Below are 25,278 nucleotides of genomic sequence, written 5' to 3' on the forward strand. Positions count from 1 at the left end.
CTTTTTGCAAGTGTATCTCGCTGCAGCCTGCGGGAAGGCAGGGCTTGACATTACCTTCTCGCAGGCTGCAGTGAAAGGTTCCTCATTTTTTTGTGCTAATAAGTTATTAAGTCATATGAATATTTTGTTTAGATTGTTTTTACCTTAAACGACCCAATGGCCTTTCCTTTTGACCCACCCTCAAGATAAAGTCTTTAATTTCAAAATCCTCAGTATCTTTTACACTCTGACTTGTTATTACCTTTGGATTAGAATTAACAGCACCACTTTTTAACAAGTCACCCCTTATAAAAGGGTCTATACCAGGGGCAGGGCTATAAATCATAAATCTGTCCGTGGCTGTAGGATATTTATTGATATAGTTTCATATCAGATTATTTAAATTGAATAGTTTATTTGACATTAATGTATTACACTGAATTAACAATGTAACTGTAGCCATGAGTAAAAGCGACCCGTTCCTCTATTTGTCTCCCTCCCAGCCATCCACCGTAGCTCCTCCCACTTCCTTATTTCCAATTTAAAATAGCCTACTAATGAGCAAGGGGGTAAGCCTCTCCCCGGAATGCGTAGCTCCTATGGCGCCATTTTGATGCTACCAAGCCATCACCTCCTGTTAGCATTCCATTGACTGCCATTCATTTTGGCGCCACTTTGACAGCGAATAACTTTACATCTGAAGCATTTAAAGACTCTATTTGTCCGTTGTTTATTTCTAAAGAAACACGAGAATGTAGAAAAGGCTCCATTACCTTGTACCTCACGTTATGGCTCCGTAGTAGACATTTTTGTAAAAATAGGCTAACGATTGTATCATAACCATGCGACTTAGAGGAATTACCGTATAGTACAGCAGAAGCTCGCAGGCAGTTTCGACTTACATTCACTGTTTAAGTTTAATTACTAATGTTAACTTGCATTTTAGTTAGCAATAATTAGCCTGTGCCTATGTTATCTCCTTAAATATACCTACTCTCCGTCTCTTTAAGATTGGGAATGATTGAGATTTCTCTTGGCACAGCTACCAGAAGACTTACAACTTTCAGACAGGTTGCTCACGTCACATCTACGTCTTCGAGCTCAGTTGGAGGCATAGTTGGAGGCTGCGCTCAGCCATCACCGGAAAAGTGCTTCTATCCTTCACTGGTCTCTGTCCAGAGCAGAGCAACGGGATCTGTTGGTCCAGTTTATATACTGTCTATACTCATGAACCTTCTTCCCCCTCCATGACTTCCCCAGCCCCGCCAACGCTAATTTAATCATTTTAAGCCTACTATCATTGAACCATTAATATTACGTAGGCTAGTATTTTATCAGCTTTTGTAATTAAAATACAACATTGTTCTTTTAATAGCTTAATTGTTGTCTATTTTACCTAACGTTAGGCCTACTGTAGGCTATTTGTTAAACTTTTTTTTTTTTTTATCCTTAAACATTTAAATCGTGTAGCCTGGCCTAGTCTTGGGAGCAATCCTTGTCTCTCTTGTGGCAGTGCCAACTGTATTGAATCTGTGGGGTTAAGCTGGTTGTTTCACTTTAATGTGAAGTTAAAGGGAACCACATTATAGGTACTTGGGCAGTTAATAAGGGGCATGGAAGGTTGCTGCTCGTCCACCTGATGCTACAGGAGCTGGAAACACGATCCTCACTGCAACGGGGCTGCGTCCTGCATCCAGACATTACGGTAGGAGGGTCCTCCTCAGGTGAAGGTACAGGGGATGAAATGGGACGCGTCAGGAGCCACCACGAGAGGAAAGGGCATGTAGCCTACCCTATAGGCTGAATTATTTCATGAGCCAACGGGCACAGGTATGGATGTGAGAGATCGAAAGGAATGTTAAGGTAAGTTAATTAATTTGATTGTTAGGAAAGTTTAAAGTGTATAGCCTAGCCTATAATCAATCTATTCGAACTAAGCAATCTCATCCGCGGGTCGTTTATTCATCACTTTGAATCCTGCTAAATGTCTGATTAGCTGATTCGTTTTAGAGAGAAATACAGAAGAGGTTTTGCTTAACAGGTGGCGTGGAGTTATAAGGTATGCATATTACTAACTCAGACATTACAATGGAGTAATACACTTTTAGCTTACTGGTGAATATTGTAGCCTACATGCATTCATTCTTAATTTCTTCGTGAGGGTGTCATAAGTTGTAGGCCCTTATGCAAAGTGTCCATCAGGTTATTAGGTTATTGTGTTTACTAGTAAAGGGCCGATTGCTTGGCCTGTGGTATTGCTGCTTGTAGCCTATAATTCTCCAAAACCAAATTGTACCCCAAAATGACTTACAGAAGGATCCCAAACCACTTAATATTAACCTGAGACCGGGGCAGATTCAGAATGTAATCACAAAATATCACAATGAAAATATGTGGAGTAATCAGACAGTTGCCTCATGGACTCATGGCAGAGCGCTACCAACCTGGCCCGTTATGAGAGCTAATCAGCACATATCTGCGTTAATCAACCACCATAACGCGTGTGTGTGTGTGTGTGTGTGTTTGTGTGTGTGTGTGTGTGTGTGTGTGTGGGGGCGAAAACATTTTAGTATTGTCTTTTTCATCATCAGGACATCTATGGAGCTGTGCGGTCCCAACATGAGTGAGACTGGAGGCTCTCTCTGCCAGATGAAGCCGCTTCCCTGCCACAGTGTCCCCCTTTGTCGCCTGCAGGCCAGCGGGCACCACATGCGCAACTTCCCTCACCAGCCATGGCTCAACCACCCGGCCCCGGCCGTGACCTCCAGCCCGGCCGTGGCCACCCGCCACAGGGTAAGTGGAGCCGTGACAGCCAGCTGCAGCAACCCAGAGTGTGTGGTCTCCAGACTGGGAGAGGAGGCCGCACTGGCACCACGCGTCTCCACAGGGAAGGTCATGGTGACAGGAGGAGGGGGATACTTCGGGTTCAGGCTAGCGAGAGAACTGGCCAGTCAGGGGATGTCAGTGATCCTTGTGGACATTAACAAGCCTCCCTGTGATATCCCTGATGGAGCGATCTTCTATCAGGTATGGAACAATTGAGAGATAGCTGTCGCTGTGAAGAAGATATTTGTTTGAAATCCTACTATTATACCGATTAATAGTTCTCTATTTTTCCAATTTCCCTGCATTTTTACACAATAACTTTGCCCTGAATACAAAAATGGCTTTCCAGCAATGCTCTGATAGCAGGACACCCAACAATGACAACTGACAATGATTATTCAGCCATACAGCTGTGGTTCCATCTTCTTAATTTATGGAAATTTGCCCAATAACACTGTCCCTTCACTGCTATTTCTTTTACAGTTTTAGCATAGATATGTTAGGCCCTTTGCTACACTGTGACAAAGAGCTGTCAATAAATGGACCTCATATTAAAGGCCTAATATGTGCCAAATGGTTTCGTTGCTGAATGTGGGACTTTAAAGAACCAGTAATGTATTATTAAGCTCTTCTAAGCTTATGAAATCCTCTTCTTGTGAACATAATATGGCAGGAATATGAATTACATTCACCATTGCATAGTTTGTGAAAAGGAACAGAATCTGACAAAGATGTAAATACATTTTCAATGAGCAAACAAAAAACTAAATACACATTACATATTTCTTAAAGTCCTACAGAGGACTTTAATCACAAACATGGTTTATAATTGTGTCTTGTCATAACATATGTATTTAATGCAAATTTGTTTTATATTATTTAGATGGAGGTCAATTATATGCCCTTGTGGGTTTATTTTTTTATTTTTTTTATCTTTCCCTGCAAATCATTTTCAATGTCAGTCTGCCCTTTTGCAGTAAAGACCAGCATCCTCCAGGATGTTTTACTTCTAGCTTTGGTTTGGGTTATACATTACATGACTTACTTACACAACTTATGCTGCTCCACGCCTTAAAAAAATAACTGTAGTATCTCCTTGCTTCAGCCAACATCAGTGTGTCTCTGTGGTTAGTCTGCATGCCGGCTGGAAACAGACACAGGTGAGTGATCAGCCTCTGAGCACCAGCTGCTGACTGGGTCAGAGAGGTTGGAGACATGATTCAGGTTTCACCTGCAGGCCTCACGGCACACTTACCTTAATTACAACTGTCCTTTCATAGGACAGATATGGACTCACACAAACTCTGTCACTGATCGCAGGGTTGGCAGTCCACCTGTCGAATTGTCCTTGGGTAAGACACTTAACCCCAAATTGCTCCCGATGGTTGGCCAGTACGTTGCATGGTAGCCTGCTGCCATCGTGTGCGAGTGTGTGAATAGACTAGTGTCCTCAGAGCTGGCATTAATTAATTAAGGGTAATATTTCTTCTTTCTTTTTTACAGAGTGACATCCGGGACTATTCTTCCCTCTATAAGGTGTGTGAAGGGGTCGACTGTATATTCCACACAGCGTCTTACGGCATGTCTGGACCAGAACAGGTGACTTCCCTTCATATCGTCTTTAGCATCTTTTCAGCACTTAATCAGTCAAACAAAGGTCAGAGAAACAGAGACTGTATGTAGGGAGGGTGTTCATGGAATGATGAAGAGCATTCAGTCAACATGTATTTTCACTCAGAAAGACACATTGAGCAACATTGAATGCTTTTTACTTAATCAATGAATCAATTACGTATGTACTTATAGTAAATGAGTTCCCTAAGCCTCAAAGTCCTTTTTAAATAATTAACCCTTCAATTAGCCTTGGGGTCAGTTCGACCACATTCAAGCTAGTCAACAAAGAGACAAAGTACCTGTAATGTTGGGTAATCATTTTAATTACACACATTTTCTGGAGTTTTAAATTGCTGGGGTCAAATTGAACCCAAGGATAAAAGATGTTAATGAAAAAGTAAATTTGAGGATAACAGGAGGCTTTAATGACACTTTCCAAACTCAATATTTACTGCATGAATCAGCAGCTGAAGCCAATCTGCAGAACAAGTTACAAGTTAAGTACCAGTCACCATTGTGAGAAGTGAAGATGCATACAATGTTGATCTATTTAGTAGAGGTTTATGAATAAATAAGAGCCATTGTTGTTCTCTTCTTACATATAGAAGAGCACTCCACCGATTTAGCATTGCAGTCCTTTTTAACATCCACACATTTTTCTTCCACACATTTTTCTTCCTTATCAAATCCTTGTGGCTACATTACCCACAATGCAACTTGTGCACTAACAATATACTCTCGAAATGAGCTGCGCCTCGCCTGTAAAATGGATGGGCGGTGATGTAAAGCTGCTGCCAAGTTGGACAGTTTCCAGCTGTTAAGAGACCGATGTGTTCCCCTTTAAGGCTGACCTTTTCCACTTACTGTTTCAAGGTTTTTTTGTTCACGAACAAGTGTAAACAAATATACTAATACAAGGACAAACCTCCCTGCTAAAACCCTCAGCGCTCCACCAATGAAGCAAACACATCTCACTAAAATTACTCTCTGTTTTGCTGGCTTGTTGGTGTGTGTATGAGAGATGAAAGATGAAGGGGTTTTGTAATATCTGCCAGGAGCTATCAACCAACATGATGACAAAACAATACTGATTAGGATTTCTGTAATCATGCAATAACCCAATCTGAGGTGTACATAAGCTGCTTACAGCATAGAAAGACACAGGAGGTGAAAATAAGAGATGGATTAACCTCATCATTGTTATTCTATTTGTCTGCCAGCTGAAGAAAGAGCAGGTGGAGTCAGTCAATGTTGAAGGGACCAATAATGTCATAAACGGTAAGGATTCTCGTAACAATTATCTTATTTGTCATAGTCCCACATACACTGTGATAAATACATTTGATGTGTTCTGAATATAATTTGAAATCTGTAGCTACTTAAAAGTCATCATAAAAGGGCACTTGATACACTGCTTTCTTTCAGTGTGTAAGGAGAGGAGCATCCCCAGGCTTGTGTACACCAGTACCATCAATGTGGTGTTTGCTGGGAAACCAATTGAGGAGGGTGATGAGGTCTCAGTGCCGTATGTGCCCCCCGACGTAGTGAGTAAAAAAAAAAACTAATTTATCAAACTTATTATTGCAGTGGTGGAATGTAACTAAGTACTTCTATCCAAGTACTGTACATAAATGCAATTTTGAGGTACTTGTACTTTACTTGAGTGTTTCCATTTTATAATGCATTTATATAATACTATATACTATTATTCCACTACATTTACTTAATAACTTTAGCTAATTCCAAACATAATCAACAGATACATTATGAGGTAGTATTATAGATGACTGTAATCTAACCTAATAATCAGTTGAAATCCGCCCGCATTTAGCAGATTCAACGTTAAAGTGATGAACACATTAATGCATCACTATTTATAATCCAATATTTAATATACTATATTATATACATTATTATATAATGGGCTAATTACATTTCATGCTAATACATTTGGAATGCAGACTTTTACTTGTAACAGAGTATTTTTACACTATGGTTCTTTTACTTAAGTACAAGATCTGACTGCTACTTTTATGTCAATTGAAATGTTACCCATACATTTCTATAAATGTCCTATCTACCGATGTTTCACCAAAACCTAGAATGAAGAACACAACAAAGGACCACTTATAAATGTCCCACACATTTGCCAACAATAATACATTTTCAGGATTCTTCTTTCTTTCTTTCTGTTCCAGCACATCGACCACTACTCCAGAACCAAAGCGATTGCAGAGCAGATGGTCCTCTCTGCCAACGGGTCCTCCCTGAAAGGTGTGAAACGATGTGGCATCTTAATCACAGCATGACATGAAAAGGGTGCAATTAGAGGAGATTGCAAATGTAGCTTTTGGTTTCTGTGTAAAAATGTGAAAGAGAAAAACTGAAGTGCTGAATGGTTGCCATGGAAACTCAGTGTGCAATCCTGTACAGTGACCCCAGTTTAAATGTAGAGCTGGACAGTACAGTGCCAGTATGTAGTGCAGCAGCCACATGACTATTTTACAATTTTCTAATATCTATAATGGGTTTCAAGTTCCACTGCTGTTGCTTACATTAACAGGTGTTAACAGAAGCGTCTCATTTCCTCCTTCAGTGTAGTCTCGCTTTGCCAGATCCTCCTCCAAAGCGCGCTGGAGGAGAGTCTGGCTACTCCACACAGAATTCGGGGATGGGAGGAAAACTTGCTCTGGTTTATTTGCATTTCTTTAAACCAATCACAATCATCATGGGCGGTGCCAAGCACCGGAGAAAAGCTGCGGTGCCGCTGCGAAATAGGCTCGGAAGGAACTTGTTTTGGTGGAACATTTGTACCTTTTAAAAGTAGTTTTAGTCATGCAACATAAAACTCTGATTGGACATATAGTCTAGCTAGCTGTCTGGATTTATCCTGCAGAGATCTGAAGAGAAGTTAACCATAGTCCTCATAAATCGACCAGAGTTTAAAATGCCAACACAAAGGAAGCCCAAGGCAACAGATATCCGGCCTAAATGAGTGAAATCCGGCGGATTTTGCATCGGCAACAGAGCAATCCCGGAAGTGGAACGTCAAGAATATAGACTACCATCAGTGTAACGCGACATCCCATCAGTGACCATCACTTTATACATTCAATTAAGCATAGAGCTGTCTCATTACATACAGCGGGTTAAAGTTCATGTATCTCTACAGGAGGATGTAGTATAAGTTTTTTTTCCACTGCGGTCTTTATGAGGAGGCAATGGAAAAAAAAACTTGAACCACATCCTCCTCTGGCGGAAAGTACTCATCAATTATTCCCTCTAAACTTCTCACATTTGTATCTAATTACAAGGCGCAAAGAGCTACAATCATCCAATATTATACAATACACTTACATATGATACACAGTGGAAAAAGAGAAACACCAGCATCAGTGAGGATGCCTTTTTCTACCAAAAATATGAGTGCACTGATGCTAACCACTGTCAAAGTTTGCTCCTAATATAGCTTTGTGCGATATGTAGTAGGGCTGGGCGATATATCGATATTATATCGATATCGTGATATGAGACTAGATATCGTCTTAGATTTTGGATATCGTAATATCGTGATATGACCATAAGTGTCTTTTCCTGGTTTTAAAGGCTGCATTACAGTAAAGTGATGTCATTTTCTGAACTTATCAGACTGTTGTAACTGTTCTATTATTTGCCTTTACCCACTTAGTCATTATATCCAAATTACTGATGATTATTTATCAAAAATCTAAGTGTGAAGATATTTTGTATAGATATATATAACCTGTTTATTATTTATTCATTTGATTTTGCAACTGTTCACTGAAATAGTCGGTTTCTATGAAACTACTTGTGACATGTTATATTTGGCTTTGACTGAACTGCTCTCACTTTGTGGAAAAGAAATATCGGGATATATATCGTATATCGATATTCAGCCAAAATATATCGGGATATGACTTTTGGTCCATATTGCCCAGCCCTAATATGTAGCAACATATTTTAAAAAACACATACATGAATATATTCAGTGAAAGTTGCAATCCTCTCTTGAAGGTGGAGGCCTCGGGCTTCGGACCTGCGTTCTGCGGCCCTGTGGCATCTACGGACCAGAGGAGAGGAGACACCTCCACAGAGTGATGGTGAGAGACTAAATAAAACATATTGTCATATGATAAAGATTCATTTCTTTTTGTGGTGGCACTGGAACAAATATACGTCTTGCAGTATCTGAAGCCTCCCTGGCAGAAGGTGTTCTCCCTGAAGAGTTTACATTATTGATAGAGCTCTCCGGGTGTCCAGTTACAGTCGCCTTTTCTTCCAGTCTGTCCTCTACGTGGCAGCAGTACAGTCTGCTGGAGGGCTGGATGTGGTTGGTTATGTTCTGGGTTTACTGTCCAACAGTTTTTATACACTGTGTATTGCAGTTTGCCTTTAATCTTATCTATTAGTATGGAGTTAATTTCACATGTTTTGCCCCCAAAACTACAAATTGTGTATAATTATAATTCCAAATCATTAGCATAAAATTAGTAATGATATCTATACGGCCCTTAGTTTCAATTTATTACAGTGCTTTATATTTGATTTTTTTCTAAATGATTTTGGTTATTCTTGTCAACTTTCTATGCATTCTTTTTTGTTTTTGTTTCACCTTTTAAACTGTCTGTACCCCACATGCATGATATCCATTTTTTCAGGACAAACTCAGCTATAAGTCTGAATCCTTTTGTCAGTCTGACAAAGTATAAAGCTGCCAGCAACCCAAAGTGCATGGGAAATGACACAAGTGCCTTTTAAACATTACCACTTTAAACTTGTTTTCTCAGTTTGTCAGTTATCTTACTATCCAGACAAATAAACGGAAGGTGACCCCCTGCATCTTTCCAGTCTCCTGCCAGCATGTTCCGACTGCTTGCCCCCTCTTAGTCCTGCTTTTCAATTCTCAATCTTGCATGCCAGAGGTTTAAAAATCATCTTTCTCTCTCTCTCTCTCTCTCTCTCTCTCTCTCTCTCTCTCTCTCTCTCTCTCTCAGGTGAATGTGGAGCGCCGGCTGTTCAGTTTTAGGTTTGGTGACCCCCGGGCCAGGATGAACTGGGTACATGTAAATAACCTGGTTCTGGCCCACACGCTGGCAGCTGAGGCTCTCACACTGCAGAGGAGCTGTGTTGCTGTGAGTCAGGGCAAACTGACAACACACATGTGATCAGACTAATAAAGCCACACAGGCCTGAATTCTATTTTTTAAACCTTATTATTTTTGTATTTATCTATTTTTTTAGATCACTCTTTGGGGCATTTTCACCTTTATTTGACAGATGACAGTGTAGCGTGTAGGGTGTAGAGATTATGATTTACAACAAAGCTTCAAACCTTACTTTATTATTGTTAATAACCTATTTATGACTTGAATATTTTTTATATTTGAAGATGATTAGTTCCTCTAGTCCTGCTATAGTCCACCTTTCTGTTCACAGTTTAAATAACCCTGTGATTGACCAGGTTGTACATTACCTCTGGCCAAATGTCAGCTGGGATAAGCTCTAAAAGATAGTTTATACAGTAATGCCTGATTGTTTTCTGTTCTTTTGCAGAGTGGACAGGCCTATTTCATTAATGATGGAGTTTCAGTCAATCTGTTTGAGTGGTTAACACCTTTGGTGAGTTACTGTAAATGATGAGGCGGGTCATATTCTATATTTTTGTTATTGTCAACAAATCTCATGAAAGCACCCAAACCAACAATAAACAACTGCCTTATTCTTTAAACTTTCAAGGATATTTCACAGTTTAATTGAATTGCATTTTGTAAAAACTTTAGTAGAATTTACTTCTGTCTGTTTCATGTTACCATCGCAGTTTGAAAAGCTGGGCTACAGCCGACCGTTGATAAACCTGCCTGTTTCACTGGTCTATTTAGCAGGTAGCTCGCCTCTCTTTCTCTTAAATTTGTACACCTTTTAGATATCCCCTATATTGTTTTATTTATTTTCATTTTGCAAGTTAACGCCAACTGTCTTTTGTATATTTTCTTCTATTTGCAGCTATCCTGGTTGAATATTTGCATGTAGTTCTGAGACCTGTGATGGAAGTGCCTCTCCTCTTTACCAGAAGTGAGGTAATTATACTTCTTTGTGCCTCTTTTGTTTCTTTTAAAACTTTTTTTTCTCTCAGACTTCAGTCAACTTCCTTATATAAGCTCCTTTATCTGTCTGATCTGAATGAACTGAGTGTGATGCATTTTGATCATGATAACAGGTCTATAGTTTTGAAAGTTACAACACATCGTTACCTTTAATATCTGATATGTCCCAATTTTACACTCTATGATATTTCCTCTACAACATATGAAATAGATTTTTAGCATCAGGAGTTAAAAAGGGGCTTGCTCCTTTCACTCCGCCGTGCCTCGACCCAATTTTTTTAATGGTGCTGCCAGGAACAGTGCACCATTCGCAGCTGGATAGCTCAGTAGGTAAGAACACTGGCTTTCCCGCCAGAGATCTTGGGACGAGTCTCCTGTAAGATTCTGTGGCTCCTAATGCTATACAAGCACTAACCTTGTCAGTTGCTTTGGATAAAAGCGTCAGCTAAATAAAAATGTAACACTCTGGAGCGAGTTTTGAACACATGCATGCATTTGTCCCTCCCTAATTGAAAGTATGTGTCTTGTGTGTTGGAAATAGGTTACCTGTCACGTGCAGATTCTTTTTTAAGTACACAACAGTGAAGACAGACTTAATTAGGCTGGGTATTTTCCTATCAGCCCCCCTGCTCTCCTCCTCCCTCGTCTGACGCTATCTCTTGTGCATAAATTATGGAAAACCAAAGGGAGCCTTTAATGAATTCAAAAAATTGACAGATAATGAAATACCAAAGCTCCCATAGTCACTGGAAGCATTTTAATACTATCTGCTGGTCCGACTACTATTAAAAAAACAAAAGAATTGTATGTATATGTATCAGGATCAGGGCAGTTTGCAGTAATCCAGCCTGGGGAGACCTTTATGATGCATCTTGAGGAGCCTCCGTTGCGGCCTGTAAAGTCCTCATGAATGTGTGATGAGACAGAAATGTAAGCTGAGCCCGTGGGCCTGCACCTGGAGCTCATTCTGTCAGACAGCTGCTGGCCCGGGGATCGATGATTGTCCTGTGAATAAAACATAAACTGCTGTGGGTGACATCAGCACAGTGGCTGTTGCTATGGTGAGTGGGGTCGGGCAGCCTTCTGGCTGGGCTCAAATGGTCCGGCCAACTCTTACTGTAAATTAAGCCATCGTGTGACACGCAGAGGAGGTTTCCTCTCACCTATAAATTTCAGGTCTGCAAACACATGAAGGAAGAAGCACATATGTGTTACTCCTGTATAAGTAACGTCCGCTGTGCTCAGCTGTTTTAAGAAATTGTTTATCCTAAAAAACAGTACCACAGACAGGTTAGGGCTGGCGGTATATTTTTAATATATATACCGTTGTATAAAAAGGCACTCTACATCATTACCACATCAGCAACATCACAAACTACATACTGTGTCATAAGTTCAGGACGGTAATGCTTGTGGCAGTGAATTACTTTTAAATGCTGAATCATCTCAAGTGGGGGGAAATTAAAGTCAGTAAAAAAGCACAGCTAGCAGAGGGAGATAAATATAGTCAGGATGATTGTCAAGTCAGACAGGATGAGCAGGACTCAGTGTGTCCAACAATGATAAAAAAAAACAGGTAGATCAATACACAACAACCTGGCATGAGTCACACAGAGAAGATCTTTTATAAAAGGTGTGTGCTGATTGAAGCAGTTTTACGTCATGAGCGAAGAAGAACTGGCTCGTGTGGGAGGATGACAAGATAAGTTGGGATGTAGCTTTTAGGAACCCTTTTTGTCTCACTGGTGTCTGTTTAAACTCTTCTCTCACTTCACATGAAGACACCTTATCCCAGAGGGGTAAGAAGATGCCGTAACCGGAGGCATCCATCAGTCACAGGCTTTCAGCCTGTAAAACCAAGATTGCCAAATTGAGTTTAATCTGAACCATTGGCCTGACAGTTTGACCTTTGACTTGTCCTGGACTTCTCTGCAGCAGCTTAAGGAGCTTCCAGACATGATTCCTGTCTTAATCAAACATTTGAACAAATAACACCAATGTCTTCCACTGCAGGTGAGGAGCATAGCTGTGAGCCACACCTTCAAGATTGACAAGGCCCGTCAAGAGCTGGGTTACTGTCCAAAGCCCTACAGCCTAACGGACTCTGTGGAGCAGTACCTGAAGTCCAGACAGCCTCGCTCCAGCTTGGCTCTTTTCAGCCTCTCCTGGACTTCCCAGCAGCCTCAACACCTCCTCCTGCTGCTGCTGATGGGCCTCAGCCTGTTGCTACTGATGCTATCCTGCATATTCTGTCAGAACTAAACTATACTCACTGGAAAAGTACTGGATGGACAGCTGCTCAATAAGCTGTTTCAAATTTGTTTGGAATTTAAATGGTTGATGGTGTATTCTCACCACATGTTTCTTATTAATGAATCCCAACAGATGCAATAAAATATGCCCTAAAATAAGTCTTCAAAATGTCAGGTTATATAATAATTTGTTCCACCTTCTTGATGTTGGTATATATCTGTCTGATTTCCAAATGATGAAAACTGAGTTGTGTGAATGTTATTGATTTATCTACAGTTTGAAGTTATGATTTCATTAAAAAAAATCTAACTTTGTACTACAAATATCATAATTTTAAATTATTGTATTTAAAGTATGTTTCCAGGTGTTATGATAAAGATTTGTTGTGATTTGCACATCTTTAGTTTAATTATTTATTAGTAATTTTGTACACTTTAAGAAATAAAAGCATTATCAATGAGTAACTACAATAAGCGCATTCATTTTCAAGTTTCACCTTTCCATGAAAATCACTCACCTTTCGGCGAAATTCGCCGTTTTGAAACCAAAATAGGTGGAAAAATAAATTTAAAAAGTCCTCATGGGATTTGTTTTAATGTGCTGGATTTAACCAATCATCAAACTTCCACCAACCAATGAAACGAGTTGTAGCCAATCAGATGCAAAATAGGGCGGGTCTTTGCCGAAATGTCAGTGCGGTGCCGGCATTGACGGTGTGGTCTCCATGGTAGCGGCTAAAAAAAATGGAGGCAAAGTTTATCAAACTTGGAGCATGTAGACACAGGCAGCTTTAGTTGAGAAAGTAGTTAAAACAAATGGCGCTGGGCATGAATAGAGGACAAGAGGAAAAGGGTGGAGACGGGAAGCTGTTTAGCACTTGGTGTCTCAAATTGAGAGAGCCGGGTGCTTGCTTCCGCAGCGCACAACATATGGTTGGAAGAATTAAAAATGTATCCAAAACGTTTTAGTTTTAAAAAATTATGACTTTTATTATTGTGTAATGTCAGAAGGACTTTAACTGTTGAACTTTAATGAGTGCATATTGAAATATTACACTGTTGGTTGGCAAAAAAATGCATCTCAAAATGCATCAGATTGATGCTTTAAAATATGGAATATCTAAAATTTTCTTCCGAGGGAGCGTGGCCCCGGACCCCCCTAGAGGGGTAATATCCTTCTCACCTTTTTCACACCTGACCCGTTTTCATGCCTGCCTCTACTTTAATGAAAAGCTTTAGCCTTGAAATCCCTAGTGGTTCTGGCTTGTCAGTCTAGAAAAGCATAATTTTTAGTTGAAAATCCAGATCTATGAAATTTAAAGTGTTATCCAACACAGCCCACTTTGAGTAAGATGGTATTTTTGTGTACATGCAGGGTGCAGGCTGCCACTAGAGTGTGCTCTTGCACTGCCAAAGATTTTCCCTGTGGTATGTAATATTCTGTAGCAGCGAAATGAGCCATACAGGCCTATGTGCATAGTGTGTTCACGTTACTAAGTTTGTAAGTGTATGCTGACTTATTATGTGCATGCTTCGGAGTCTATCAATAAAATAAAAAAAAGTAATGGCAGCGGTGGGATTCGAACCCACGCCATCGAAATGACTGGAGCCTAAATCCAGCGCCTTAGACCACTCGGCCACGCTACCTCTACGCAGCTGAATCACAATGTATAAATAAATAACTAAAATATGTACTAGCTCTATGAAATTCTATAGAGAATTTAATAGCTACTTCCCAAGTAAGTACCCAAAACCTGTATTTAATGTAACAAACTAATGCCCTGAAAAATGTTGCTGTTCGTGTAGGCTATAATTTGGGATATAAAATAGTGATTTGAGGCAAGCCAGTGCTTGTGAAATTGTGATCTGGCCAGTCGAGAGAGAGAGAGAGAGAGAGAGAGAGAGAGAGAGAGAGAGAGAGTGATTGCTGATATGTTACTTACATAATATACTTACATGTTATTTTCTGCGTCCGTTTAGGCTATTGCTAACCACGTTAGCTACTAGCATACTAGCTAGCTGTGTGAGGCTAATGTGTTGCTAATATAACATTTTAAGTAACTTCACTGTTAGCCAGCGTTATTTTGCTGATGGGCTGAGTCGTTTTACTTTTGTTCTTGTGGGCTCTATGTGTATGTCTATTAAATGAAACAGTGCGTTAATTACTTCCAGTGGTGACTTAATCTTTCACTGGGATCACTGCTGAAACGTTGCTAATTGCTGCCATGAGAGACAATGTAACTAATTTGACAGCTAATCTATCCTTTTGTAAATCTAGTTTCCTACAGATTTAGTTTTACATTATCTTTGGTCTAACTCCTGTGACAGACCTTTGCTGATTGCTATGCTAATGCTTTGTAAGATTTCTGCCTGTATGCTTATGGTCTTGCGAAGACCTGTCCCCTTTAGGCAAACTGGTATGCAATCCCCTTGTTTGGAGGTTTATTGGATTTGAAAGCAGGGTGGCTAAATCCCAGTTATGCAATATCTAATTATGAAAAGACACAAAGCCCCATTAATTGTTTGATGGGCCATAGAGTACACAGGGGGATGGAGGTCTTGAAAAATGAGGAGTCCTCTGGTTCTTTGGGAAAGAAAATGCTTCACTACTGTTGCGTTCTTTTATTTGTTTTTACAACACACTGCAGGGAGGACAGGCTAAAACATATCAGCACACACAAACTATGTAGTGATGCTATCTCACTTGCTACAGTGCCCACAATTCAGCTTTTACTTGTAGATGCATGTGCTGATGATGTCGGAGTTCGGACATGAAGAAAACTCAACAGGCTCTTGCATCAATGTTTTTAATACTTGGAAGAGTTTCACAGCTTCAAAACAGCATATTGCTAAATGCCATACTAATTTATATTGTATTTAAGTACATCAGCATTGTCCATTAAGCATCTTCTTTCACATGAGCATCACATCACATGGAAAGTGAAAGTAAATTGACAACCTCATAACTCAAACCTAAAAATTTAACTTTTTATTGAGGTCTTTCCATTGTTTATGGTAACCTGATCAACACAATTCAGTTATATATTAAGAGCATAAAATGTCCAAGTCAGAAGAAATATTCTGACAATTTTAAGCAAAGAAGTATATTGTTTATAAATGAAGGAACATTTAAATCTTTTTTCAATCACCTGTGTCAGACAAAGTATTTACATCCACAAAATAAGCACCTCAGTGTAAAATTACTTTCACTTCCAGTCAATCTCATCTGACCAATCTGCTCAGCAAATTTAACAACAAAGAAAATAAATATAATTTAATCTTCACTAAACTTTTTTTTTTTTAAATAAATAAAAAGTAAAATGTTATTCAGTCATAAAAAGTGCAGAGCTGTTGTGTGTCCTACTGGCATAGAGACAGTCGTCAGAAGCTGCGCAGACATGAAAACAGAAAGCACAGACGAGTAACAAGTTTTCCAGTGTCCACTGATATTTCTCTGGTGACACGCCAACGACCCTCAATTGGTGAATTGCCAACCTACAAAACCAACTCACATGAGCTGTTAAGCTAATTATCGTAAACTCCTGAGACTTTAGTTATTGCATAGCTACAGTTTTTCATCCTATTACAACATTACAACAATCCGGTTTGCATAAGTCGTGCATAAAAGCTATAACAACTTATATAAACACACAAACAATATTCCATGTGTGCATTTCCCTCCCAAGCACCAATTGATTAAGTGGTCAAAGAATTAACATTACATAAACACTGATTACTGTTGGAGGTGGACATATTGAAATGTACTGAGGATTACATTTCAGTGGAATTGTACTTCGTACAATTTCTTGTGACAATTAAATTGATTAATTTATACTTTTTATTAGCTGATGATCTGATAGTATATATTATTCTAACTATAAATATCTCCCTGTTAATTTATTTTTTTTACAAATTTGTTGTTCAACTTTGGAATGCATTCTTACTTCAAATCACACAGCTGCTTTATGTAACATGTATTATAACACATTTTTGATAAGGATTTAATAGTAACAGTTCTGACTAAAAAATGCATAGGTGTGTTAAATAGGTGTGTTAAAATGATATAATTATAATATAAAATAAAATAAAAGGATTGCAGCATGTTAAAGATATTGCAATTGCAACCTCTAGATATTTTTGTAGCAAAGCAACCTCCAAGTTTCTCCTGTGTCAAAAACTTTGATGGACACAAACAAGTGCAAATCCCAGGATTATGAATAATACAGTCATCTGGCAGAACCCTGGGCATCACTGTCCTTGACTGGACTTCTGTTGTTGCTGAGATCCTCTTTGGTCTTTTGGATGCAGGTGAAGATCTCCTTGAAGAGAGCCTTGTATTCGGGCTGCTGGCTGTCTTCCAGACCCACTGTCAGATTAGACAGAGCGGCTGAGGACCGGCGGCGGTTCCGGCTGCTCCCAAAGGGACAGTTAGATGTCTGGACGGCTTTATGGCTGGGCCCGTCTGCCTGCTGGCACCGCCGCAGCAGCTCGTCATATTTCACCTGGACAAAAAAACACATATTTTAAGGAAGTGTATACATTTCCTTTTAACTGCTGTGTAAAGTCTCCATTACCAGTCAAGGAAAGCATTTTTAGAAAACAATCTGAAGATTGAAATTCTGCAACAAACCTAATTGACAAAGAATAAAAACTTTTTTTTTTGCATAAATTGTACCAGACGTGCTATAAATACGCCACCTGCAGTGCGCTGTACTGTGCGTCCACCTCGTTGAGCAGAGAGATGCCCCTCTGTTTCACCGCTTCCGTTCGCCTTATGCACAGCTGCTCGTGACCACGCCGAATCTCATCTGGGTCCGTCGCTCTGAAAACGCTGTCACTGTTACACCTCTGCCAGATGTATCTTCTCTGCTCCTCATCCTTTCCTACCTTCTCCTCCATCTCATCCTGCCCCGGTCTTTCTTCTGAGGCAAAGAATACTGTTTCAGGCAACTGCAGCTGGTCCAGTCTTCTGACACTGGTGGGAGTGGAGGGGACAAAGAGGCTTAAGTCAAGTTTCAAGTATTTACACCTGTTATAGGTCTGTATTTGTGCTGCATATCAAATGTATCACCAAGTGTCAGTCATAAAAACGGAGCCAAAATAATTTGACCATCTGAATTTGTAGTTCGTATATAAGTCAGGCCTACCTGTTGGCGCAGTCAGCACGCCACAGAAGCCGCAGCTGCTCCACTTCGTCCTCCAGCTCCCTCTGCCTGACTCGGCAGCCAGCCAGCACGGCCAGCTGCTGCTCCAGGTCTATGTTCTCCCTGGATGTCAACTCAATCTCACGCTCTGCAGCCTCCCTGCGGCTCCGCTCCACAGCTATCTGGCTCTCAAGGGTCCGGACGGAGTGCTGGAGAGCCGCGTTCTCCTCCTCCGGGTCTTGGCGTCTGTCTCGGTCATAGAAAGAGCACTGCGGTGACCAGAGTCCATCCACATGCAGACCGTTGTGGGCTAGATTCCTGAGCCAGGACAGTGGAATGTCAGTAAGTGTGTAACAAAATAGCACTTTCAGAATAAAACAAACACTGAGATCATAATACATGAATACTGTAGTTGCATTTAAGGCTACGTTTAGACGGAAATGATTAAATTCAATGTAGTCTGCACACCAGGGGGTTAGGTGGTAGTGTGAAGCACTGCCACACAACACCACCAAGTCCGCGCGCATGCGTAGAACCTTCCTTCTACTTCTCTCCCTGGTAGCGCGAAACCAAAACATGAAGCTGACAATTTTGTCTGGACAGACGAGGAGGTGGAGTTGCATGTTTGTCTGATGATGACTGACACAGTCGACCGTGATAAGCCACAGCACCCACGGGAGCACTACCAATATCCTGAGCCTTGCAGCCCTTCAGCCGCTGCTTCACCCTCTTCTGCCCGCTGCTTCTCGCTCTCTCTTGCTCTCTCTCTCTCTCTCTTCACCCGTAACGTTGTAGCCTACTCTGGCTCAAATAAATAGCCTACATATGGTCATCGAACTATAACAACCTTATCCACATTGTCGAAATCATTTAAATATTGAGCCACTACATTGAAAATCTTTTAGATAACAAGAGCCTATAGTTTCTGTAGCCTACTCCGTAACAACAGACTACCTGAACGCCTTTTTCTCATATCTCGCGTTCACTCTCCACACTTTTGCGCGACGGTAGAGCGTTATTAAGATTTCCACTCTGGAGGGTGGTTTCACTTTTTTTGCATTTTTAAGCCCCAAAAATGCTTTCGCCGTCTAAACGAAAGGCACATCTGATAAAATATTTTGTTGTTTTCACCCGCGAGCTATATCATTTAAACTGGGCCTCAACGTACAAAGAGGTGTAGCCAAGAGTATAATTTTCACTTTTCAAAATCCTCTTTTCGTCTCCTTTTACAGTTTGAGTTTGATTCACTCACTAAAACCTCTATTAATAGTGTCCAGTAGAGTGATGTGTCAAATCCTTTAATCTTTGCTTTTAATGCAGTTAAGGAGAATGCTCTTTGTAAAAAAAACAAGGTTACTGTATTGGAGTGGTGTCAGGTCTCTATCAAGGAAACTAAACGCGATTATAGGGTTAATGCATTTATAATGCAGCAATTTAAACAACAAATTGAATGTTTGGTTATATTCATAATATGCTATGTTAGGCCTCTTACTTCATGGTTTCCACTACTGAAACGAAACCTACGCTTTTAGGTGCTGCCATGACACATTTTCTCTATACATAAACAGGAGGCAAAGTTTTTCAGGTTAACAAATGTTTTGTTGACCCTCAAACAATAAGTTACACCTCTGCTCTCTCTAAAGTACATTAAACAAGTGGCATGACACATGATGAGCTAAAGCAACAGTTGTGTGTATGTATTAGGACTCTGATGACAATGGAGCAGGATTAACTTCCTCCTCCTTTGGATAAGGAGGTCTGGCCTGGCTCTGGCTGACCTGTAGGTGTCCAGTCAGCATACAAGGGGCTGAGGGTAATAGATGATCACACAACAGACGGGTGCTCTTAATATTCAGATGACCTACCCTTCATTTCTTTGGTTTCATGTAAAGGTGCAGGTAAGGCAAACATCTATCCACATTGCCCTGGGTATAACTGATACATTTGTGTCAAAATTCCCATGGTAACTACTGTGACTTTAAGGCCTTTTTATGGTTGCGCGTAGAATCGAGGGCGTACCCCCGCAGACCCCTCTGCGTCTACGCCGGACCCTACGCCGTAGCCTGACGTGCACCTCTCGAAAAATGTAACTAACACGTCGCAGCGACGCACGTTGCAGCGACGCACGTCGCAGCGACGCACGTCGCTCGGCCGTGGCTTGGTAGCCTTCCATTTCCCCCCGACTCATTTCCTGGTTCTCCTTCCCCATAATCAACATGAAATCTAGGAGAGGGTTAACTTTTCCTGCTAAAGATGTCTGACCTTGGTCAGAAAGCACAGGGGAGACACTTTGTTTCTCTCACTATGACTCTAGAGTCTGTACTCGCACCGAAGCTAATCGCCGTCACTCTGTCACTTCTCCCTCTACCACGCACTCATTTTCCCTCTGGAAATAGTCCCTGTGTCTCATCCTTTGGTTCTGCTGTTAGCTAATAGCACCGTTCAGCAGAACATGTGCAATGGCACACATACATGAAATACCTGTCATGGTGTAAGTCATACAGCTCTTTGATACAGGACACACTCTGTGCTCCGAGGTTGCGGCGTTGTTCTGCCAGCTCTCTTTTGTTTCGCTCTGCCTGGGCAGTCTTTAGCTCCTCCACTTGAGTCTGCAGGTCCTCCATGTAAGTCTGAAGCCCTTCAATGGTCTCTGTTAGACTGAAGGGGAAAGAGGAGAAAGAAGAATGTGACAGTGAGGTTCTGCACTTGATCAGATATGGGATATATAATTATGTAAAATGTAATTTAAAAGACAAATTCACTGATAACTGGTAGACAGACCTGTGGATCTTCTGCTGGGCCAGGCGGCTGTCCTGAACTAGTCTCTGGTTGCCTTGCTCCAGATCCCTGGCGGCCACGTCTAGCTGCTCATACACTTTGGCTTGCTGGTCGTTCATCTGACGCAACAGGTCCACCTGCTTGGTCAGGTACTGGTGAACAAGAGAGAAAAGTAAAGCGGAAACACAAATCAAGCTAAATCTTTGTCATTTCTGCTTTACTGTATCTTAAATTAATGACGTGTAATAATCTATTAGTCTGCAAAGGTCAGGTAAAACTGTTGTGTATTCACCATCATCATCGTCTCCAAAGTGAGCGGTGGCTGCTTTTTTCTGTTTGATATAATTGCATACTGAATACTTTTGGGTTTTGAACTGTTGGACGGACAAAATAAGACATTTGAAGACGTTACATTGGGCCTGGAAAATTGTGTCAGACATTTTTTGTATTTTATTTGAACTTATAATGATAGTAATTGTTAGTTGTAGCGCTACACACGTGTATATAGATTACATTTCTTGATTCAGATTCATAGGAGAAATACAAACAAAGAGTCCAAAGTTCCTATAACATATTATCACTTGGTTATCACACATTAAAAGATCAAAATGCTGAAGCCACACGGGAGGTAATCTTCTTTCAAACCGACCCATAGAAAAGAAAGAGAGGAGGTAGCAAGTATACACCCTTTTACATTTGGTTTTATATCCCAGGCCAATATATTTTATTACCAAACAGACAAAGGCTTGTTCAGAAGCAAAGAGCTGCCTACAGTATTTAAAGGACTCTTAACATGGTGACAGGGAAATGTGTGAGCTATATTGCACGGTGGACAAGAATGCACTCATTGTCTACAAAGATGTTTCTGCAATAGCCCTCTTATCTTCTTTCGATTGATTTACTTTTCTCTGATAGAAATTGATGCAACCATTTGTCTAGTGCAGTATCACACACGCACGCACACATGCACACACATACACACACACACACACACACACACACACACACACACACACACACACACACACACACACACACACACACACACACACACACACACACACACACACACACACACACACACACACGCACGCACAAACAGCTTTAAGTCTGTCTTTACTGTAGTGGGTAGGACCAGTGGCAGACACTGCATGAGGATGAGGGTAAGAGAGACGAATGGGGATTACCATATCAAGCTCAATAAATCCTCAAGCCACTGGCCCCTGCCGTAAACAAATTAAGGCTCTTATCTTTGTTGGCCTGCTGAATGCCATGTCCTCAAATTCAAATACATCAGCACTGGCTGCATATGACTAAAAATTAAATGGCTGAGCACTGAAACATAAGGTCTAATTAATTTTATTTATAAGCTTTACCTGAAAAGCAAAATATACGCTCTAATGTATTAAGGTAGGCTGACACAACTGCAAGAGATTTTGATCTAGTATTGATTAAAGTAATATGAATAACAAATATTTTGTGGAATAAGAGCAAAAGCAAAATTTGAATAAAGATCTTGGTTACTTGAACAATGTCCAAGTAAAAGGTGGAATTAGCTGGTGAAAGTGTATCTATAATTAGGTGGACGAACATACTGCCAAGAGGCCGCACCAAAGGCTCTCTAGGTCAGGATTAGCTTTTACACCATCCTATTTAGTTGAGACCAATTCACAATGACATCTCCCTTGCAGTGAAAGAGCTTTTCAGATCTCTCAACATGGACTTCCATCAGAGGATATCCTGTATAAAAACATGCTTTGCATTGGGAAATGGACATGCCTTGCTCACACACTTGACACTGGAGCCTCAAGAACTCTGATAAGTTCCTTCCTAACATGTATCACCTCTATCTCTTGCAGCTGTTCCTGGTTGGTGGAGTACATCTGCTGCAGGGCCTGCTCCAGCTCATGGTTCCTGTCGAGGAGGGTTTTCCCAAGCTCCGCTGCCAAATGGAGATCTGTCAAAACACAGGAAAACATGTAAACACACAAGACACACGACCGTTTCAATGCCCAAACACAGGCAATGGATAGAACTAGATGTGTGTAAAGGGTACACACACACACACACACACACACACACACACACACACACACACACACACACACACACACACACACACACACACACACACACACACACACACACACACACACACACACACACACACACACACACACACACACACACACACACACACACACACACACACACACACACACACACTGGTGAATCACGGTGGAAGCTAAGGCATGTCTTGGAATCTCCGTGCAACCCTTCTCCCACAAAATTCTCTTAAAAACTGGATCTTGTCCAGCAACAGTGTTGACAAGTCATATGAAGTAAAGTGAAGCATGTAACTGTAACTGTTTTAATAAAAATGCAATGAAACCAAACATGTTTCACGCAAAAAACAGCGTATGCCCATTGTTTTTCACACTCATACGTGTCACTCGGCAAACTAATTTAACAATTTGTGAAGTGATTACAAAGGTCTTGTCAGTCCATACCAGACCTTTGTAATCACTTCACAAATTGTTAGGCCTAACTCTTTAAATTTCTGTGAGTGATTTTTATGTATGTGAAATATATGTGTGTATGTGTGTTTGTTGTGTTATGGTTGTCTAAGCTACTGGATACCTAAAATTTCCCTCGGAATGAATAAAGTATCTATCTATCCATCTATCTATCAAATAACAACTTTGAACCCAAGTGGAAGAGAGAAGGATGCTGCACAAACTGTTACCCTAACTCTCCAAACAGTAAATCAGTTATATTCAGCTTCACTGTGGAATGCTACAGGAAGTCTTTCCTTCCTACTGCCATCACTCTGTATAAAAAGCCGCCTCTGTATCAGGACTGTGGCTCTTCTGCCCAAGAAGCCTACTGTAAGATCTTTTTCCTACAACTAGGACAGACTGCCTACTTGGTCATTTACTTGTACATCCATAATTTAAATTAAACCTAATGTTATTTAATTAGGGCTGCAACTCGCAATTCTTTTGATTACTGATTGATTTGCCCCACAGGCCAAAAAAAACCCACTTTTCTTTGATATATGCCAAACAGAAAGCATCAAACCTCACACTTACAGCTCACCTCACAGCTACCACCAGCAAATGTTTGGCATTTTTGCTTGAGAATGACTAGAAAAATCAATTGATTATAAGTTGCTGATAATTTTTCTGTCAATCGACCTATTGATTAATCAACTAATGGTTCTCAGTAACTAATTCAGTTCTATAATTTATTGGTTGTTAATCTTTGCAATACTGTTCATTGTTCTCTTGCACTTTTTTTAAACGTGCCTATATTCATCTCTTATTCTAATATCCCTGTATTATAACCTCTATATACCTCTACCTGTGAGTATATGTAATGTATACATACATACATTTTTTTCATTTAATTCAATTTTAATATACAGTATGCAAGCACATCCAAGACCTTGTTATACAGTGCATAATATATTACTAATGGGAATGATAATTGTACTGTATATTCAATACATTTTAGAGTTAGGTTCTAGTTTCAGCCTAGTTATTGCTTATTAATAATGGCAATATTTATTTCTTACTTCCTGTGACTTGCCTGTTGAAACTGCAATTTATCGTGTGCATTAAAGTAATAAAGTACTCCACTACTACTACTACTACTACTATTCGTACTATATATTTTTTCTATATCTCAAACCCACCTCTGTGGACTTGTCAGCAGCACAAACTCAACATGCATTAAAGGCAAGTATATCAGAAAATAACCAACACAGGAGTGTGACAGCCTCAGGAAACCACCCCATGACTAGTGTGATGATTTAGTCACAAGAATAGGCTACAGACTTCAATCTCATTTAATCTGTGAGCCCATTTCTTTAAATTAAGTTAGGGCTTTTGTCATGTCGTCAGTACAGAGAAAACACATGATCACCAACTAACAAGCAACCAATAGTCCAACTTTATTTGTTAACTTAGCAAACTTATCACAGCTGAATAACTCAGTTACATTATGTTGCTGTCTGTATGCAACTGTCTATGAAGTAATAACCTACAGTCTATGGTAATAACACATCAGCAAGCCCACACAGTCAGACAGGGTTTTAGGGTGCGACCACAGAGCCGAGCAGCTCACCGTGTTCAAGGTCCTGCGGGTCGTACCAAGCCTCTCCATTCTTGTCAAACTCTTCCTCCAAAATCATGTCAGTTAACATCTTAGAGCCGCGGGGCGAGTGTGTCAGCGGCTCCACCTGAGAGAAGCCTGACACACAGGTGTGTGTGAGCGTGTGTATGTCTAGCAGCTTGAAGTTGTCCGCCGTCCACCACCGTGTGTGGAGAAATGTAAACTACATCCTCCCGGTCGGTGTGCGTGAGGCGTTAAGTCTGTTGTCTACAGCAACGTGGCAAATACACCCCAGCAACCGGCAGGTGGCAGATACAACTACGATATGAGAAAATTAGCTTTAAAAATATCTTTATTTTTTTCCGATTATTAAAATTAAATTGTAATACTATTCTCAATCTAAGGCAATCTACCGAAAAGACTAACTGCTAAATATGTTTAAAA

General features: G+C 40.4%; 2 protein-coding genes and 1 non-coding gene across 4 annotated transcripts; 1 reads left to right on the forward strand and 2 right to left on the reverse strand.

Moving 5' to 3' along the window:
* Window positions 1–1,153: 1,153 nt before the first annotated feature.
* sdr42e2 (short chain dehydrogenase/reductase family 42E, member 2) lies at window positions 1,154–13,076 on the forward strand. The gene is made up of 12 exons (XM_028600021.1): window positions 1,154–1,842; window positions 2,571–3,006; window positions 4,309–4,404; window positions 5,640–5,697; window positions 5,845–5,963; window positions 6,618–6,693; window positions 8,455–8,540; window positions 9,435–9,572; window positions 9,994–10,059; window positions 10,259–10,322; window positions 10,444–10,517; window positions 12,558–13,076. Exons 1-12 carry the CDS (start codon window positions 1,835–1,837, stop codon window positions 12,804–12,806), a joined length of 1,470 nt encoding a protein of 489 aa, XP_028455822.1. The 5' UTR covers window positions 1,154–1,834; the 3' UTR covers window positions 12,807–13,076.
* Window positions 13,077–14,361: 1,285 nt separating this feature from the next.
* Window positions 14,362–14,443, reverse strand: trnal-uag (transfer RNA leucine (anticodon UAG)). The gene has a single exon. It is a non-coding gene; the product is annotated as a tRNA-Leu (tRNA).
* Window positions 14,444–15,772: 1,329 nt separating this feature from the next.
* Window positions 15,773–25,238, reverse strand: cdr2a (cerebellar degeneration-related protein 2a). 2 transcript variants are annotated; one of them, XM_028600715.1, is made up of 7 exons: window positions 24,847–25,238; window positions 22,563–22,675; window positions 20,722–20,870; window positions 20,422–20,598; window positions 17,944–18,258; window positions 17,495–17,771; window positions 15,773–17,298 (listed from the first exon to the last, which is right to left on the reverse strand). In XM_028600715.1, exons 1-7 carry the CDS (start codon window positions 24,923–24,925, stop codon window positions 17,023–17,025), a joined length of 1,386 nt encoding a protein of 461 aa, XP_028456516.1. In that variant the 5' UTR covers window positions 24,926–25,238; the 3' UTR covers window positions 15,773–17,022. The 2 variants fall into 2 exon arrangements, with proteins under 2 accessions (XP_028456516.1, XP_028456517.1); XM_028600716.1 differs by lacking the exons at window positions 22,563–22,675; window positions 24,847–25,238 and adding an exon at window positions 21,011–21,692.
* Between the last annotated feature and the right edge of the window lie 40 nt (window positions 25,239–25,278).

The sequence above is a fragment of the Perca flavescens genome, chromosome 15 (genome assembly GCF_004354835.1).
Source record: "Perca flavescens isolate YP-PL-M2 chromosome 15, PFLA_1.0, whole genome shotgun sequence".
NCBI lineage: Eukaryota > Metazoa > Chordata > Actinopteri > Perciformes > Percidae > Perca > Perca flavescens.